This window comes from Cololabis saira, chromosome 8 (genome assembly GCF_033807715.1).
Source record: "Cololabis saira isolate AMF1-May2022 chromosome 8, fColSai1.1, whole genome shotgun sequence".
Taxonomy (NCBI): Eukaryota; Metazoa; Chordata; class Actinopteri; order Beloniformes; family Belonidae; genus Cololabis; species Cololabis saira.
The window spans coordinates 45,610,118-45,630,735 of NC_084594.1; the positions used below are offsets into that span (position 1 = coordinate 45,610,118).

General features: G+C 44.4%; 1 protein-coding gene across 1 annotated transcript; it reads left to right on the forward strand.

Moving 5' to 3' along the window:
- Nucleotides 1-2,449: 2,449 nt before the first annotated feature.
- On the forward strand, nucleotides 2,450-20,098 carry LOC133449015 (pyruvate dehydrogenase [acetyl-transferring]-phosphatase 1, mitochondrial-like). Its single transcript, XM_061728092.1, has 7 exons — nucleotides 2,450-2,628; nucleotides 3,937-3,994; nucleotides 10,026-10,255; nucleotides 10,323-10,736; nucleotides 12,155-12,255; nucleotides 12,338-12,906; nucleotides 19,326-20,098. Exons 3-7 carry the CDS (start codon nucleotides 10,070-10,072, stop codon nucleotides 19,592-19,594), a joined length of 1,539 nt encoding a protein of 512 aa, XP_061584076.1. The 5' UTR covers nucleotides 2,450-2,628; nucleotides 3,937-3,994; nucleotides 10,026-10,069; the 3' UTR covers nucleotides 19,595-20,098.
- The last annotated feature ends 520 nt before the right edge of the window (nucleotides 20,099-20,618 follow it).

Sequence of the window (20,618 nt, forward strand, 5' to 3'; positions counted from 1 at the left end):
CAGGATGATCAGACGGGGGGGGGGGGGGGGGGGGCCTGCAAACATGCACAAAAGAGAAAAAAGGGGGGACGGCACAAGAAGCTACAGGAACGATGGACAAAAATGATAGCTATGAGATAATTTATAATAAATAAAAATGGTAATGGAGAAGAGAGGCAGGGAAAAGGAGAGGAGAAGAAGGGTGAGAGGCACCGCCCAGCGGATCATGTCGGTGCCCCCCTGCAGCATAAGCCTATAGCAGCATATCTACCGCAAAGCTATATTTGAGACTAACTATTATAGTCTTGTTCTATAGCTGCAACTATGACTACTGACTCTAACACACTAGAGTTTACACTACCTAGAGATTTACCAACACCAGCTAGAGGTTTACTAAACACTAACTATAGGCTTTACTAAACAGAAAGGTTTTAAGTTTAGTTTTAAAGGTGGAGGTGGTGTCAGCCTCCTTAACCCAGATTGGAAATTGGTTCCAAAGTAATGGTGCCTGATAGCAGAACGCCCGCCCTCCAAATCTACATTTGGATACTCTAGGAACTACGAGTAAACCTGCACTCTGAGAACGTAGAGCTCTGACAGGAACATAAGGCACTATCAGGTCTTGTAAATAATGCGGAGCTAAGCCGTTTTGGGCTTTATATGCAAGTAATAACATTTTAAATTGGATTCTGAATTTTACAGGTAGCCAATGGAGCGACGCTAACACTGGAGAGACGTGGTCTCTCCTGCTGATTCCTGTCAGTACTCGTGCTGCTGCATTCTGGATTAGCTGGAGCCTATTCAGCAAATTACTTGGACATCCTGCTAACAACACATTACAGTAATCTAGTCTAGAAGATACAAATGCATGAACTAGTTTTACTGCATCACTCTGCAAGAGGATTTTCCTAATTTTTGCAATATTACGGAGATGGAAAAACGCTATTTTACAAACCTGATTAACATATGGTTTAAACGACATATCCTGATTGAGAACAACACCAAGGTTTCTCACAGTTGCACTGGAAGCCATCGCAACACCATCTAATCCCTTCCTAAAATGCTCTGGACCAAGAATGATAACCTCTGTTTTATCTGAATTTAGAAGCAAGAAATTTCTGGACATCCAGTCCTTGATGTCCCTAAGACATGCCTGAAGTTTAACCAACGGTTCTGTTTCATCCGGCTTCATAGACAAATAGAGCTGCGTATCATCAGCATAGCAATGAAAGTGTATGCCGTGATTCTGGATTATACTTCCCAATGGCTGCATGTATAAACTGAACAAGATTGGCCCTAGCACTGAACCCTGTGGAACACCATAACACCCTGTGCAACTGACCCTCCTCTATACCAGGGGTAGGCAACCCTGCTCCTCGAGTGCCACTGTCCTGCATGTTTTAAATGTTTCCCGGTTTCAACACACCTGATTCTAATTAATGGTCCTCATTAGCTTGTCATCAAGGTCTGAACAATTCTGTTGATGACACAGGTACTTGTATCACGGTGTGTTGAACAAAAATCTACCGGGTAGACATTATCCCATCTACTCACACTATTCAAGGCTCTGATTACACATGATAAATTCCTATTCAGTGGACTGATTTGAGCATTTGAAGCCACTGCTCCTTGACTTGGTCCATGTTGATAATGTTCTGTCCGTGTACAACAACAAGATGTTTAAAAATGGCGGGGATGGTGCAGTTTGGAACCGGAAATGCATTGCTACCAAGCAAACCAATCACAGCCCTCTTGGTCTGCGTTGGGTCGTAGTTCCATTTTTTGGGAGGTGCAGGTCAGGCTACGGTGTAGGCTACGGAGAGACTCCCGCGTAGCCGCGTACCCTACGGCGTAGGTTTAACGCAGAACCAGAATTCATATCATACTCATATTCATACCATAAATCATAGTCCCCATAATTCAACTCCCTCCACTCTGGAAATCAAAACCTGCTCAAAACCAAAAAGACTAACCTTGGGACCGTGGCTGACCGAGCTTTCTGCTCAGCTGCCTTCAAAAGGGGACTCAAGACTAACCTCAGTAGGAACTATGTATTTTTTATTATTATTATTATTATTATTATTATTATTATTATTGTTAATATTTGTATTATTATTATTGTTTTTATTATTATTATTATTATTATTATTATTATTATTATTATTATTATTATTATTATTATTATTATTAATAATATTATTATTGTTAATATTATTATTATTATTGTTATTATTATTATTGTTATTATTATTATTATTATCATTATTATTATTATTATTATTATTATTATTATTATTATTATTATTATTATTATTATTATTATTATTATTATTATTATTACATGTGTAGCCACAGCTGGCCTGGGACAGACGGAACATGGCAGCCAATCAGCACCTTTACAGCTTCAAGCAGGAAGCAGCAGGTTTATGAGTGACTAATTACTTAGATACAAAATCTGTCGAAGGTCACAGTCTGAAGGAAAGTAGCCGACACTCCAGCAGACATGAAACCCAGCGAGTTTCAGCACCGGTACTGATTTTAGTCTGCAGGGAAACACAAACGAAGACGAAATGACTCTGACAGTTGGTTGAAAGTGAAAAGCTGCAGCTCATCCAGAGGAAACAGCAGCTGCTCTCTGTTCCAGCAGAACCTGGGGCCTGTACTACGAAGCGGGATTTGGGGTTAGCGAGGTAACTTCAGGTTTAACCCTGGGTTTTCAGGACTACGACGGTGGTTCACTTCTTAGCGGGGCACATCGCCATGGTAACTTATGCTGAACCGCTAACCTGCTCCGGAGCAGGTTATGTTCGAGATACAGATCGCCGGGTGTAAAAGCACCGCCCACTGACCAATCAGCTCTCTTGGAAAATGACATGCCCTTTCGAAGAGAATCCAGTGGAGCTTGTTATATAATAGATCCATGAGCTTGGTGCGCGGATCGTGAGAGGATCCCTCCGAAGAGAACGCGTATTCAGGGACCACCAAAACCCCTTTGCTTTCCCTGATGAGTACCTGTATGAACGATCCAAAAAAAAAGGAAAAAAAGAAAAAAGAGGTGGAGGAGAAAATAAAAAATAAATCAATCAATGAATAAATAAAACAAATCATCACCCAAAATCCGATGTACAGTCAATCCAAAACTAATACCAATTAAATAAATAAATCAAGAAGAAATGAAAAAGAAGATGCATTTGTAAGGGGATAGCAAAAAAGGGATTTTCAATTTCGTCCCTCGAACATTCTGAGAAGTCACTTTAAAATACTAAATACCCCCCTCCTGAAAAAATAAAAAATTAAATAAAATAAATAAAAAAACCCAATTCTTTGGTACAGCATCAGCACAAGTTATCGGTCAACAACAATAGTTATAGAACCAATATATACAGACTGTCTCAGAAAATTAGAATATTGTGATTTTCTGTAATGCAAACACAAAAACAAAAAAAATGTCATACATTCTGGATTCATTACAAATCAACTGAAATATTGCAAGCCTTTTATTATTTTAATATTGCTGATCATGGTTTACAGTTTAAGATTAAGATTCCCAGAATATTCAAATATATGTTTATATCCCTATGAATTTACGCATTTATACAGTCAGCGATCTTTTGCCAGCTGTCTTTCCTGCATTTTGCAGCTGCAACTGTGTTGCTTTTTGCCTGTATTATATGCCTATACTCATCATATTTCCGTAAAATTATTGTTTGCTCTTCGCTACTGAAATAAGAGGCTCTGACAGCGGACTTCTCCATGCTTGTGATTGGTCATGCGCTGAAAACACTGCCCCTTTTATGTGCACGCGCTCATATCCAGATTGGAGAAACCTGGGTTGATATACCGAGTTGATAACCACCGTCGTGTGACCGCTTAGCGTGATTGCAATTGTCCCGCTTAGTGAATCTGGATAAGGAAAAGATATCCTGGATATGTTGAACTTGCTTCGTAGTACAGGCCCCTGGACTGGGAGGACTGGGAGGAGGAGTACAGGTGGGGGAAACCACAGCCTGCTAAGGTGAGCTGCACCTGCACTAACAGAACCTTTTCACTAAGCAATTATTTATTTAGCAAATATGAAACCTAAAAAAAAAACACCTGGGAAATCCCAAGTGTCCCCTGGATGCTTCTCTAAGATTGGAGAATATCAGCCGGTGCTGCTGATCATCAGGCATTGACGATCTGATCATCAGCAGGTTTGCAGACATCTATAATAATAATAAGTATTTTGAGAATTTGGTGATCTGGAGGATTCAGTTTTATCAACATGTTGCTAAGAGGGAAAGACAACAGCAATGGTTAAAAGTTAAAATTATGGTTCACTGATAACAAATTATCATTAAACATGAGTAAGACAAAAATAATGTATTTTGGTAACTGGAGAAGTGACATGCAAATAAAAGTTGAATTGGATGGCAGCGATAGTGAAAAAGTAAACAAAATCAGATTTCTTGGAGTAATAATGGATTAAATTAGCTGGAAATCTCATATTAAGCATGTACAAAACAAAGTTTCAAAGAGCATTTTTTTTTTTTTTTTTTTTTTTTTATTATTTCGTTTATTTCGGCATGTTTATATAGACACATTTCATCTCCAGAACATTATACATTGCATACTCAACACATGACGAAAAGGGTACGGGAGAAGCTGACGCTTATCAAAGTCCCGCCCCGTTCTATGTAAGATTCATGATCACATCAACAACAGAATTCAGTAAGATGCATAGTTTACCACATAGCAATTTGTCTAATTTCATCCTTCACAGTCCAGATAGCATGTATGTTTGTACACGTGTCCAGTCCACTCATCCTGATCACCGTTCCTGTGATTTACTACTGTGTCCACTGTTCAGTTATTTTTATGTCCAAGTCTCTGTTTGCATGCAATCCACTTTGCAATGGAGGTGCGTGTGTCAATGCAGATTTTGATTAGTCGCTGTCCTCTGGCTCTCTAGCCGCCACAGCCTTTGCCCCCTCCGCTCGTACTGACTTCATCTCCTCACGAGCTTTGGACACATCCGACCATACACTGGTCAGTCTCCCCTTGATGTCAGAGAGGCCAGAGAGCATTGCAGTACTTAAGGGTCCTCCACATTCTTTACTGGTCACTAGTTCTTCCATATTTCACTTACTGTGCAGAAATTTGGGACAATAACTATAAAACCAGGTTACACTCATTACTCGTACTTCAAAAGAGATCAATACGATACATTCAGGCTGGACTCACTATTCTTACAGTCTAAAGTACTAAAACTCATGGATTTAGTGGCATTTCAATCTGCACCAGTAATGTTTCAAGCAAAAAATAATTCGCTACTGGATAACATTCAGAAATGATTCATTGGGAGGGAAGGGGGTTATAATTTAAGGGGAAACCTAAACTTCAAATCTTTATTCGTGCGTACAACAAAAATACGTTTTTGTGTATCAGTTTGTGGAATTAAACTGTGGAATGGTTTGAATTTGGAGTTAAAAGAATGTACAAACATAAAACCATTTAAGAAGAAATATAAAGAAATGGTTTATTTGAGATATAAAAGTGAAGACTGTGTTTAAAGATCAGCAGCTCTGTGCAGGGCTGGACTGGGACAAAAAATCGGCCCGGGCATTTTGAGCCTAGACCGGCCCACCAGGTATTGATGGAAAGAAAATGAAGCCTATGAATGAAAACAAACGTTCTTGTGACACCGCTTGTATACTGTCTTGTTGGTGTGTATGTTCTTGTCTAATAAACCTAAACCTACACCATCCCCCCCAGTCCCGTTATAGATGTACTTAGTACTGTTTCTGAGTAGACCAGCAAACTTGTATGGCAAGCCGTTTTAACATTTAATAGCTAGGCTGGATATGTGTTGCAGATATCTGTAATTCAATTGTTCCTAGTCAAAAAGAACATTTCAGATATCTACAATGATATATTAACCCATTTTAAACAGGGGGAACGCATTCTGACAGCGTGAAATACTGCTGTCAGAATGCGTTCCCCCTCTGTTTATCATTAAGGGATGCTCACACATCTTTCAAATTCATACTGCTGACTTCTTTCACCACCACAGATAAGTCCTGTGATTTTCAGGCTGGGGGGGGGGCCTCGCGCGTGAGCGTAGCGAGCGCGCGCGAAATTTTTTGGGTTTTTCGGGTCGGGTCGGGTCGGGTCGGGTCGGGTGTCTATATGCGCAATTTTAACTCTCACATTAGCAAAATACTGGATAACTTCCCCTGCCTCATCATCATCTCTTGCCTCGACGCGGGGCCCCACGGCTGCTTGAGACCCGGTTGGATCGGTGATTTTTGTAACAAATTTATCAAACGAGCCTTTCAGAGAGGCATTAAACTCTTCCATTTTCTTTAGTTTTTTTTCTTTTTTCATCCCCTGATGGAAATTTCCTGATTCTGTCTCGTTCTCTCGACATTGTGTGACAGTTTGTTCCAACTCCACCCGTCTGGATCAGAGCACCTTGTGTCTGTGCTTGGTTTGACGCAGTTGTACTGAACAACAGACACGCGCATCATTGCACATATATTTATTGATATGCACAGACTAGTACACATTTAGGTCTGTAATGGAACGTGACTGTTGATATTTATAAGGGAGAAAACGAAAAAAAATTTGAAAAAAAAAAAGAATTTGAAAAAAAAAAAAAAAAAAAAAACAGCCCAGGGCGCGAGGCCCCTTGGGGCGCGAGGCCCCTTGGGGCGCGAGGCCCCTTGGGGCGCGAGGCCCCTTGGGGCGCGAGGCCCCTTGGGGCGCGAGGCCCCTTGGGGCGCGAGGCCCCTTGGGGCGCGAGGCCCCTTGGGGCGCGAGGCCCCTTGGGGCGCGAGGCCCCTTGGGGCGCGAGACTTCAGCCCATAACCAAGCTAACTCATCATAACCAATCGGCCAGTGGTACCAGTTGTTGTCAGGTAAAAAACAAAATCAAATGGGCCGATGGGCCTGCCCGGGCCAAAAAAAAATAAAAAAATCGGCCAGCCCAAAATCGGGCCGGCCGATGGTGATTTTGGGCCGGCCCGGGCCAAAAAAAAAAAAAAAAAAAAAAAAAATTTTTTTTTTTTTTTTTTTTTTTTTTTTGGGCCGGGCCGGCCCAAAATCACCATCGGCCCACCGGGCAAATGCCCGGTATGCCCGATGGCCAGTCCACCCCTGGCTCTGTGTGTTCTGCTATTCAGTCATGTTTTCTTTGTATGTTTATATACTTAGATATACGTATTATATTTATATCATAGTTATATTATATTTATGATAGAGCTTACATCTTGTATTAAATAGGCTATTTTTGTAAAAATGATATATATTTATAAAAATGAGTGTATAGTATAAAAAATAAATACAGAAATATAATTTATGTTTAGTTGTGGAAACGGGGTGGGATTAAATAAGTTTATACTTCCTCTCACTCCTTTTCGAACATGTAACTTGAAATATGTGTTTTGACACAAAGACGCAATTTCTTCCAAGTCTGTGTGGTTCCTTCTTCCAAATATGCGCAGTCGTTTACCCAATCATTATAAAGTCCTTATACTGATAATATATTTAAAGTCCTTATACTGACAAATGTATTCTTGTAATATTACGACTTTATTCTCATAATATTACTACTTTATTCTCATAATATTACTACTTTATTCTCGTTATATTAAGACTTTATTCTCGTAATATTACGACTTTATTCTCATAATGTTACGACTTTATTCTCGTAATATTAAGACTTTATTCTCATAATATTACGGCTTTATTCTCGTAATATTATGACTTTATTCTCGCAACATTATGACATTATTCTCGTAATTTTACGACTTTATTCTCATAATATTATAACTTTGTTCTCGTAATTTCCAATTTTTTTTTCTTAGTTTGGCCCTAATACTAATATATTGATTCAGACACTTTAATTTTATTCTTAGACTTCTATAAGGCATTTGATAGTGTAGTAGAGCATACATTTTTTATTTAAATCTCTTCAAACCTTTGGTTGTGGTCAAAATGTTATCTCATATTAGAATGCTTTATAAAGATATTAGCAGCTGTGTCATATTATTCCCAAATACCACAAAAAGATTTGCAGTATGTAGATAAGGCAAGGCTGTCCTTGCTCTCCATTTCTCTTTCTAGTAGTTGTGGAAGTGCTTTCAGTACAAATTCACGGAGCAATGTCTCAAGGTTTAAAGATTTTTGAGAGAGAGATTAGGATAACTCAATTAGCGGATGATACAGTCTTATTTTTGGAAAATAAACAACAAATAGAGACAGTGCTTACAATAATAGACACCTTTTCTTTTGCATCAGGGTTAAATCTCTATTTGACAAAATGTGAAATATTACATTTCTACAACACAAATGTAAAATACCAGTTAAAGAAAGTGTTAAATATCTCGGAATTCATATTTCTAAAAGTCTACTTGTGCGTAAAACAAAAAAAATTCCACCCAATACCAGAAATAGGGGTAAAAAACTGTCTGGTAGTGGGTTGGAACACTTTGTCTCTGTCAATACAGGCTAGCAATTTTTCGCTTAGCTTAGCTCATGCTAACTAATGTTACTACACAATGAAGGATAAACCAGAGGCATTTGACAGTAGTATTAAGTGCCAAAGCAAAGCTATCTGGTCCTCTTTGAGGATCAGGGGCCATTTATAAAGCTTGCTTGTGCACAAATAAGGGCTTGAAAGATGCGCAAGCCACCTTCTACGCAAAGGTTGGGATTTAAAAAAAAAAAAACGAACGGAAAAATGTGTGTATCTTTTTTTTTTTTTAAGATTTTTTTGGGCTCTAGTGGCCCTTTATTGAGATGCAGACTGGAAAGGGGTAGAGAGAGAGAACGGGGAAGACACGCAGCAAAGGTGCGCGGGCTGGATTTGAACCCGCGACCGCTGCAGGAGGAGGGCTGTAGCCTCAGTATATGAGCCGCCGCTTAACCCACTGCGCCACCTAGCTGCCCAAATGTGTGTATCTTTACGCCAACCCTGATCCTAGCGCACAAACAGTCTGAAGATATGGGGAACTGGCGACGCAGGCGGTGAGGTGGTGAAATGAAGCCAGATTCATGTCATACTCTTAATGTCATCACATATCAGACTTATAATAAAATAGCGCTGATCGTGTCCCTCTGTGTTTGAAGCTCAGCGTCAGTCAGGACTCTGGGGCTGCTGGTGCTGGTGCTGGTGCTGGTACTGGTACTGGTACTGGTACTGGTACTGGTGCTGCTGCTGCAGCCGCGGTGGACAGCGCGTGTGAAACCTTTACGTGCGGGTGTAAGCCTAAATTATGGTTCTGCGTTAAAACGACGCAGAGCCTATGCCGTAGGGTACGCGGCGACGCGCACCTACGCCGTAGGCTCGGCGTTGGTGTAATGCAGAACCATAAATCAGCCATAAAGGTTTCACGCGCGCACGTAAAACTCATTATATATATAAAAAAGATCTGTGCCCCTTTAGGGGCTCCGTACCTCTTGGCCTCCACCTTCAAATCACACCACTTCTTTTTTTTTTCTGCACCATCTGTCCGTAGCACTCACGGCGTTTAGCGCAGCAACGACGTGCTGCCACTCACTCGCTTTATTTTATACTATTTATACTTTTACTGTGACCACCAAATAATGTGGTTTTCCTGTCCTCCACCTCATCCACAACATCTCCATCTCAGTCTACGTGAAATTTAGTGGCACGGTGGCTCGACAGTCTCATTAATCCTGACACAGTAGAAACAGGCTGCAGGAGCCGCTGTGCATGCTCAGCAGGCTCATTTATATTATATGGAAATACAGTCATGAACTACTTTGCATTGCCCATTTATGGTATAAAGTGGTCGTGTAGAGGGCGGGGTATGAGGCGAATTCACGTGCGCAACCTTCCAGCTGGACTGTGATTTATAAAGCGAACATTGCGTGCAGATGTGCGTGCACACGGTTTTATAAATCAGGATTTTTTTGTGCGCCCGCCATTTTCGGCTTTTGGGCGCACGTGCACTTTTAGTATGGATCCTACATACTTTTTTTATAAATGAGGCCTCAGGACTTGAACGGTTCTGCTGATGTCCCTCCTGCCTCTTTTCCAGGTCAAGACTTGGTTCCTCTCATTCTCTGGTTCTGGTGAGCAGCCATGTTTGGAAGAAGTGGAACCTTCAGGGGACGCTGCAGGATTGAACTCCAGCAGTATCGCTCCTTGTCCTCCCCTCCTCCTCTGCCTGAACTCCACAAAGTTCATTACACGTCAGGCAGCGGGGGCAGGAGGTACCGGGCGGAACGGGGGACAGCAGAGACAGCTCAGATAAACCGGGTTTTAAAGGTAAGAACCACGCAACATTCAGACTACCAGAGATTCTGACTCCATCTTTGTGATCTTACGTTTCCAGGCCAACGAATACAACCACACTTTCCCCCGAGGCCCTGCCTCTCATGGAGTACTGGGTTTCCATAGCAACACCCTTCCATCCAACCACCCAGGTGAGGACCGTCGTAGCAGCGCCACCTGCCTGCCGGGCCCCGGCGGGGTTCTGTTTGGTGTGTTTGACGGCCACGCAGGGCCGGCGTGTGCTCACGCCGTCAGCCAGAGGATCTTCTACTACATCACTGTGGCCATGCTGCCGGTGACGGCTCTGAGGGAACTGGAAGATGCGGTGGAGGAGGACCGGGCTGTCCCGCCGCTGCTGGAGTGGCACAAACACCCCCAGGACCACAGCTACGGGGACGGAGCCATTTCCTTCCACAGCCTCCGGAATTACTGGCAGGAAAGGCTGGATGACGACAAGGAGGACGAGGAAGACGAGGTAGCCGGATCTACACACATGAATAAGACCAAATCCCTGTAACATGGTGGTCCCAAACTACAATACGTGAACCAGACATCCTCCTGAAGAACATACTTAGCTCATGCTTACCTAAAATACTAACTCATACTTTCTTATATTGAATGAATGAATGAATGAATGAATGAATGAATGAATGAATGAATGAATGAATGACGTTTATTCAGTCATGACAACACAACACAAAAACAACACCAAAAAAACATTATGCACAGCATTAACATTTCACACAAAACCAATAATCATGTGTTGAACAATGACTGAAAAGGCTGAAGCAAACTGCTTCTACAGGACTGTCTCAGAAAATTAGAATATTGTGATTTTCTGTAATGTAATTACAAAAAAAAAGTCATACATTCTGGATTCATTACAAATCAACTGAAATATTGCAAGCCTTTTATTATTTTAATAGCTGATCATGGCTTACAGTTTAAGAAAACTCAAATATCCTATCTCAAAAAATTAGAATATTCTGGGAATCTTAATCTTAAACTGTAAACCATAATCAGCAATATTAAAATATTAAAAGGCTTGCAATATTTCAGTTAATTTGTAATGAATCCAGAATATATGACATTTTTGTTGTTTTAATTGCATTACAGAAAATAAAGAACTTTATCACAATATTCTAATTTTCTGAGACAGTCCTGTAAAAGCCTATCCTACATTATCAACTTTCTTTTTGTGGCTACCGACCTCCAGAAAACCAAAAAGAGAATAGAAAAGCAAAGAAGCAACAAAAGGCAAAGAAACAATAGAAAAGCAAAGAAACAACAGAAAAGCAAAGAAACATTAACAGATAGTCAATTGCACTTATAAGCTTCAAAAATAGCTTTACAAACCATTTTCTTAAAAACCAAAAGAGAATGACATGTTTTTCAATGTATGTTGGCATCATTCCAGAATGTAACTCCAGTAATGGAGACACGTCTCCTTTTCAGACCTTTTTTAGATTTTTGTACAGTAAAATTGCAGACACCTCTAAGATTATAATGAGTCTCCTGTATTGAAATAAACCTACTGTATTTTTGATTTTGCTCTGAAAATAATTTGCATGATTTTATAATAAAACAAATCATAAAAGTTCATAACATGAGAATTTAGAAAAAGTGTCTCTGTGTGAGCGTATAGTAATCAGCCTTATTGATGATACGTATGGCTCGTTTTTGAAGTTTTATTATTGAATTGAAGGTGGTTTTAAAGGTGGATCCCCACAGTTCCACACAGTAAGATAAATAGGGAACAATTCTATTCTGATCAAATGTTTCAGTCCATGGTCATTTCAGTGTCCCAGTGCCGTTCTGATCACCAGGAACCAGTGCAGAAAAATGTTGGTTTCATTTCTGATCATTTCCTTTCTCCTCTCTGCTGGGCTGCAGGACGACGGCAGAGTGACGTCAGCGCTGGTTAACGCCTTCCGTCGCCTTGACTACGACCTGTCCATCGAGGCCCAGGTCCACCTGTCCCTGTCCTCCCCCAGGTCTTCCTCCTCCTCCGTTCTCTTCATGCAGCACAAACTCATGGACATTTTCAACAGCTGGATCTTTTCTCCCTGTCCACAGAAGGGTGTCTCTCCCTGGCGAGGGCATGTCTCCGTCCTCCCCCCTCCGGGTGGCGCTCTCTGGTTCCACGGCCTGTGTTGTTCACATCTCCAACGGCGTCCTCCACGTGGCCAACCTGGGAGACAGCCGAGCCGTCCTGGGCGTCCAGGAACCGGACGGTGGCTGGTCGGCGGTCAGCCTCACCAACGACCACAATGCCCAGAACCCCACTGAGCTCCAGAGGGTTCTGGGAGAACATCCCCCCTCCGAACAGAAGTCAGTGGTTCGGCACGACCGCCTGCTGGGTCTGCTGCTGCCCTTCAGGGCGTTTGGGGACGTTCGCTTCAAATGGAGTGGCGAGATGCTGAGTCGGGTCTACGAGAGTCGACCAGACGTCCTCTCTGCGGTCAGCGAGGCGGTCCGGACGCTGCCGCAGCAGTACCTGACCCCGCCCTATCTGAGCGCCGAGCCAGAGATCACCAAACACCTCATCACACCGGCCGACAAGTTTGTGGTCCTGGCAACGGACGGACTCTGGGAGCTGATGCACCGACAGACGGTGGTTCAGCTGGTCGGGGAACAGCTCACAGGTCGGAAAATGAAAAGAAAAAAAACGTCAGAATAGAGACTCACCAATTAAAATGCTTACCGTATTTTCTGGACTATAGGCCGCATCCGCTCTATTTAAAAAAAAAAAAGATATGCAAGCCACAGATATTTCTGTTGTTACATTAGATATTTACTACATGTACAGAATGATTTTGAACTGTAAATGATGTACATGTTTGTACCTAAATAGATCCTTTCCTAACAGTGTCTTTTAACACGGCACTAACTTTGCTGATTAAAACGGGACAGAACCAAGAGAAAATAACCGGTATTAATTTATCTGTTTGAAATCTGCTTCTACCTACTTCTATCTGCTAAAGAAGAAGTTGTGTATTCTTCTTTGCATTTATTTTAGTTTAGTTTTGATTCTAATTCCGGTTAGATCGCCCCGAGCGGTGGAAGAAAAATCCACAGAATAGAAACCTTTGTATAAGCTGCATGGTTGAAAACCTATGAAAAAAGTAGCGGCTTATAGTCCAGAAAATACGGTAATTTATAAATATAAGGATCAAGTTGAGCTGGCAAAATAAAGCTAGCTAATTTACATTTTCCTGAAGCTAGCTTGATTTCATATTAGGGTCAATTGAGGGGAAAATATTATTATTATTATGATTATTATTATTGTAAATAAAACAGTGTATGAAAAAAGTAAACATTAAAAATCCTAAGTTAATACTATCTAGGGGGTCAAATGCGATATCAAACTAGGTTTGGGTGCTAGCTAGGGATTTTTTTCAGCCAAAAACAGTTTGGCCAACTGAGTGAAAAAAAATCATTGTATGGAGCCGGTGGCTGATATAGCGGAGAAGAGCTTCACTTTGGGTGGGAGAAACTAAATTTCTGAATATAACTATAACCCTATAATGCCCAATCATATTTGACACGTGTATTTCTGCACCACCCCTATTTTAATTTATAAGAATAGTTCCATTCAGTTTCATTTTTATAGCATCTATTAAAATACAGGTTGTTCTCTAGGATCTTTCCAGAGACCCAGAACATAAACCCCCAAGCAATTATTACATAAACAATGGCATAAACAATGCTCCTCCTTGAACCGCCACCTTACTGTGGTGGAGGGGTTTATGTGCCCGAGTGATCGTAGGAACTATGTTGTCGGGGGCATTACGTCCCTGGTAGGGTCTCCATGGCAACCAGGTCCTAGGTGACGGGCCAGACTGAGTTCACAAGCCAATCATCAAAGACTGTTATGTCGCTCGGATTGGCGTCACCGGGCTCCTTCCCTGGAGCCAGGCCTGGGGACGGCAAGCCATGGAACCCAGCCGGGCTCAGCCGGGTTCAACCCGAAACAGCAACGTGGGCCCGCCTTCCAGTAAGCTCACGACCTGCAGGAAGGGCCATGGAAAAAGAGACATGGAATGTCACCTCGCCTCGGGGGGAAGGAGCCGGAGCTTGTGCGTGAGGTTGAGAGATACCAGCTAGAGATAGTCGGTGTTGTGCAACTCAGGTAGCTTGGCTGTCCAGTTATCGAAGGCTTATTAATAATTTTATTCAAGAATTATTAATAATTAATAAAGTCGACTATTTATCAAATTGAATGACCAATATGATAAATAAAATCCTCGGGGCACCACCCTAGGCCTTAATCTAGGGAAATGATAACTTTTAACAGCAGAAAATCAATCTCAATATGATTTGAATTATCCTGCAGAACAGCAAATCTTACTATATCTTACAGAATAACAATGAAGGCGTGATATCCGAACACTAGGCTCTGCTTAAACAAATCAATTTGTGACCAAATCTTGCATGAAATAACAACAACCACTCATTAAAATTCAATCAGAATTTATTTACATACGGGTATCAAAGAAGATGTAAATGGATACCCAATAAATCCCGATGGCAGAACTTAAGTATTATAAAACAATTAATTAACTAGAAAAACATCAATAGAAAAATATGACATGAAAGTTAAATGCATGGAATGGAAAAAAAAGAAATCAAAGCAATAATAAAAATGATATCACGAACATGTACGGTTTAAAATATTGTGGCTGCATAAAGATGGCTGCGTTTTTTAAAGAAGCCGGGGTATTTAAAGATGGCGGAACCCTCTTTAAGCCACGTGCAGATCTAGACCGGATGTTACTCCCGGTGTTTTAAACGTGACTACTGGTGAAACGGCGCCACCAAATGAACAAATAACCGTAATATGCACACAGTAATTTCATTAAACATAAATTCAGGTCTACACCAGTGACTGATCGCCCAGACCGCAGCTCACGCGTCCTCGGGAGTCCGGACCTGAGGCTGCAGGCTCCGTCGCCGGCGGGCGGAGTCCTGCCGGGGGGGTTCCTGGCGGGGATCCTCAGTTTCTGCGGCCGCTCGGTCTCTCTCCTCTCCTAACTCCACAGAAAAAGTGAACAGTGTCTGGAGAAACCTCACACCGGCTCTCTGGTCCTGACCGCGTCCTCAGCACATCGCCTCGCTGCGCACGGGGGCCGCTTCCTCCCTTCAGAACGTCGGCTCGTCCCGTGTGGTGTCGCCGGGCTGCGCGAGGGCCTCGCGGTCCAAAGGCTGGAGCTCCGGGCGGGTTTTTGGCTCCCGGAGCTGTGTCCTGAATGGAAGACAGGGCTCGGGGAAAAAAGAAAGGAGTTAAGGCAGGGAGATAGAGTTCAGAGCGCAGCGCAGCGCTCTGGGATCGGACCTTGCGCCCGGTCAGTGCGGGCCTCGACGGCTCCTTGAAACCCCCCTCCCCCACAGCTCTTAAAAGCTGCTGGACAGCAACGCGCGTCCAGGATCGTTGGCTGAAGCGAAGAGAAGAGAAGAGGGACAGTCTCGGTGCAGCACGGAGTTTTGTATCTCCGCGCGCTGCGATGACGTCATCAGTGCCTCGCTCGGGATTGGGTGCGCGTCGCTCTCAGGCGCCGCCCCATCCCGCAAGGCATGCTGGGATTGTAGTTCATGGCACAGTCGCCATTTTATGAGGCACATTAAAGCCAGTTTCAGGCCGGGGGGGGTTGACCAGGGTTTCAACGTTTGAATACGGTATACATTCACAAAATGTTCATAAACCTTTATAACAGTCCACATGATCACTGGGGTGGTCCAACATCGGGCTCACCTCCACACATAGCTTGGGCTCTGGAACCCAGCTCCTTGAAAGGGGCTGGACCCTCCACTACTCTGGAGTTGCCCAGGGTGAGAGGCGGCGGGCTGGTGTGGGCTTGGTTATAGCCCCTCAGCTCAGTCGCCATGTGTTGGAGTTCACCCCGGTGAACGAGAGGGTCGCTTCCCTGCGCCTTCAGATCAAAGAAAGGAACAGCAGTGCGGAGTACTCGGCCTTCTTGGAGTCCCTGGGAGAGGTACTTGATAGTCCTCCGACTAGGGACTCCATCGTTCTACTGGGGGACTTCAATACTCATGCGGGCAACGGCAGTAATACCTGGAGGGCGTGATTGGGAGGAAAAGCCTTCCACTGAGGAGGCTCCTCAGTGACAGGGCACCAGGAGTAGATGAGATCTGCCCTGAGTATCTCAAGTCTCTGGATGTCGTAGAGCTGTCTTGGCTGTCACCCCTTTGCCACATTTCATGAAGGTCGGGGGACAGTGCCACAGGAGTGGCAAACCGGGGTGGTGGTCCCTCTTTTTAAAAAGGGGGACCAGAGAATGTGTTCCAACTATAGGGGGATCACACTTCTCAGCCTCCCCGGGAAAGTCTACTCCAGGGTACTGGAAAGGAGAATACGGCCGATAGTCAAAACTCGGACTCAGGAGGAACAATGCGGTTTTCGTCCCGGTCGTGGAACACTGGACCAGCTCTATACCCTCCGCAGGGTGCTCGAGGGTTCATGGGAATTTGCCCAACCAGTCTACATGTGCTTTGTGGATCTGGAGAAGGCATGTGACCGTGTCCCTCGTGCTATTCTGGGGGGGGTCAGTGAGTATGGAGTCCGGGGCCCTCTATTAAGGGCTGTCCGGTCTCTATACGATCAGAGCAGGAGTTTGGTTCTCATTGCCGGCAGTAAGTCAGACTTGTTCCCGGTGCATGTTGGACTCCGGCAGGGCTGCCCTTTGTCACCGGTCCTGTTCATCATTTTTATGGACAGGATTTCTAGGCGCAGCCAGGGGCCAGAAGGGATCCAGTTTGGGAACCTCAGGATTTCATCTCTGCTTTTTGCGGATGATGTTGTCCTGTTGGCTTCATCGGACCGGGACCTTCAGCATGTGCTGGGGCGGTTTGAGGCGGTTTGGGGCGGGTGCGACACGGCAGGGATGAGAATCAGCACCTCCAAAACCGAGGCCATGGTTCTCCATCGGGAAAGGGTGGCCTGCCTTCTCTGGGTGGGTGGAGAAGTCCTGCCTCAGGTGGAGGAGTTCAAGTATCTCTGGGTCTTGTTCAAGAGTGAGGGAACGATGGAGCGTGAGATTGACAGACGGATCGGTGCAGCGTCCGCAGTAATGCGGTCGATGTACCGGACCGTCGTGGTAAAGAAGGAGCTGAGTCGAAAGGCGAAGCTCTCGATTTACCGGTCAATCTACGCACCTACCCTCACCTATGGTCATGAACTTTAGGTAGTGACCGAAAGGACAAGATTGCGGATATAAGCGGCCGAGATGAGTTTCCTCCGCAGGGTGGCTGGACGCTCCCTTAGAGATGAGTTTCCTCCCTTAGAGATGAGTTTCCTCCGCAGGGTGGCTGGACGCTCCCTTAGAGATAGGGTGAGGAGTTCGGTCACCCGGGAGGAGCTCGGAGTCGAGCCGCTGCTCCTTCACATTGAGAGGAGTCAGCTGAGGTGGCTTGGACATCTGTACCGGATCCTCCTGGACGCCTCCCTAGGGAGGTGTTCCAGGCATGTCCCTCCTCCCTAGGGAGGTGTTCCAGGCATGTCCCCCCTCCCTAGGGAGGTGTTCCAGGCATGTCCCTCCTCCCTACGGAGGTGTTCCAGGCATGTCCCTCCTCCCTACGGAGGTGTTCCAGGCATGTCCCTCCTCCCTAGGGAGGTGTTCCAGGCATGTCCCTCCTCCCTAGGGAGGTGTTCCAGGCATGTCCTTCCTCCCTAGGGAGGAGTTCCAGGCATGTCCCTCCTCCCTAACTCCATTAGTGGAAGAAAAACTCCCCTTTAGGAGGGAAGAAACCTTGAGCAGGACTTGGATCATAAGGGGGGGAGTAGGAAAAGGGGAGATCATAAAGAGAGAATGAAGAACAGAGAGAGGAGGGGCAAATATATATTGTCAAAGGTACAAAAGACAAGATATATTAGTTCTCCTGCTCACAGATAATTAGTATTAAGTAGGAATGCCCCGATACTGCTCTCATATACTCGTACTCGCAAAAATTCTCCGATACCACCCACTGATACCACTTCATTGTTGTTGTAGTTACTGGTTAGTGACTCTAGGGGGAGATGTTGAGCCGCCCCGCGGCTCCCCGGGTGAGTGTGCAGCCTGGGGGTGGAGCAGCTGCCGAGCCGCCGCTGCTCAGCCAGCTGTTCCATGTTTCAGTTTGTTCTATCTTCCTTAATTATACAAACTGGACGGTTGAGTATTACCCTTACTCACATGGAACTTTATTAAACACTCCACGTAACTCACAGTACAACGTGGTCTCATCGCAGGAACATCAACTGCGCATGTGCGGTGCTTCACCTGAAGCCATCCGTGTGAAACAACATAAACATTGTTACATTCCGGTTAGCCGCTAGTCGGCTAAGCTTAGCGTGGTGATGAGCAGAGAGTGATACCCATGGGTGAGACTGGCAGCACTGTTTCAGGCAAGATAGCGACAATTAATGTAAGCGGGACGTCAGCAGTCTGGACATATTTCAGAATAACGGACGACGACAGAAGCAAGGCAGACTGCGGGCTGTCGTTGCGCCCGCGCCCGCGCCCCCCCCCGACCACGCGCCGCGCTGACCGTCGCCATCTTGCCTGAAACAGCGTTGCCAGTCTCACTCACGGGTATCACTCTTCTCATCACCACGCTAAGCTTAGCCGACTAGCACCGCACATGCTCAGTTGATGTTCCTGCGATGAGACTAAAGTGCGGAGGAAAGCCCAGCCGGCTGAGTTTTGTTTAAAATTGAATTTCTGTTGCAAATAAAACCTGTCTTCCAATTCATTGCATTTTTCATTGCATTTTTAGCCTAGTTATTTTTGTGGTAGAAGTATTGTATCGGTACTCTGTATCGGCGAGTACACAAATTAAAATACTCGAACTCGAAAAAATGGTATCGGAGCATCCCTAGTATTAAGAGTTCTATGTACATTACTGATATATGGTTAGTTGGTGGAGTACAGAGACGACTATAAACAGACATAGACAGCAGACACTGAGGTGTCAGAGGGGGGCAGGTCAGGATGTATATGTATTTTTTCACATGTCAGGCTTTACTTAAAAGAAGTTTGTGCGTTAACAGCGACCGTGTCCCCCGCAGGCCTGCAGCAGCAGGGGCCCCTCGTCCCCGGCGCCGACATGACTCTGGGGAGACTGCAGCGCCTCCTGCTGGACAGGAAGGGCCACATCCTCTCAGTGCTGGAGGACCACAACATCGCCACCCACCTCCTGCGCCACGCCCTGGGGGACGACGGCTACGGGGCCGTGGCCCCCAACCGACTGGCCAAGATGCTGAGTCTCCCCACAGAGCTGGCCCGACGGTACCGCGACGACGTCACCATCACCGTCATCCAGCTGAACGAGCTCTGAACCTGCACGAGCTCTGACCCTGCACGCGCTCTCTTCCCGAAGCACACACCAAGCGCGTGACGTCTCGTTTCAGAAGAACGACTTTGAAGGCCAGTTTTGGGAGCTCTGGTTGTCAGCTTGGAGGCGCTGGCTGAAGGGCATAATCCTGGTTAATGCCTAGGGTCGCCACCTTTCAGAAATAGAAATAACGGACGCCCCCATTTCAGCAGCGCAGGAGCCAAAAAAAGGGACATCCCCAAAACTTCCTGGGCCCCAAACTCTTCATATTGTATATAAATTATATTTGTAATGTTTCAAAGCGTATAAATTGTGTACTGTTTGCAGACGATACCACATTGCTGTGCTCTGGAAATGATATGGAGGAGCTTCTGAATCCAGTTCAACAGGAACTGAAAACCCTAAAGCCATGGTTTGATACCAATAAATTATCATTACATTTAAATAAAACAAAATTTATATTATTTGGATATCGGAAAACTAATAATCACATGAAAATTATGATAAATGATTTTGAAATAGAAAGAGTTTATGATCATAAATGTTTGGGTGTTGTTATTCACCATAAATTGTGCTGGAAGCCACTTGTTGATCATTTAAAGGCAAAGGTTTCTAAATCAATAGGAATATTGCACAGAACCAAGGACATCCTCACTCATGACTCCCTGAATATGTTATACACTTGCTTCATTGTCCCACTCATCACTTATTGTGTGGAAATCTGGGGAAATACATACAAAACAATCACAGATCCGGGGCCTGATGTACAAAACGTGCGGCGCACAAAAAACGTGCGTTCGCCACTTTCTACGCTCGCGGATGTACAAAGAATGACGTGAACGTAGAAAGTTGTGGTCCTTCACCCACACATTAAGGCTGGTGCACACACTTTTCTGAGGTTCTGTCCGTTGGCGACACTCACTGGTGATGCAGTGAAGTGCAGAATATTCAATTCAATTCAATTCAATTTTATTTATATAGCGTCTAATACAACAGAGTTGTCTCTAGACGCTTTACAGAGACCCAT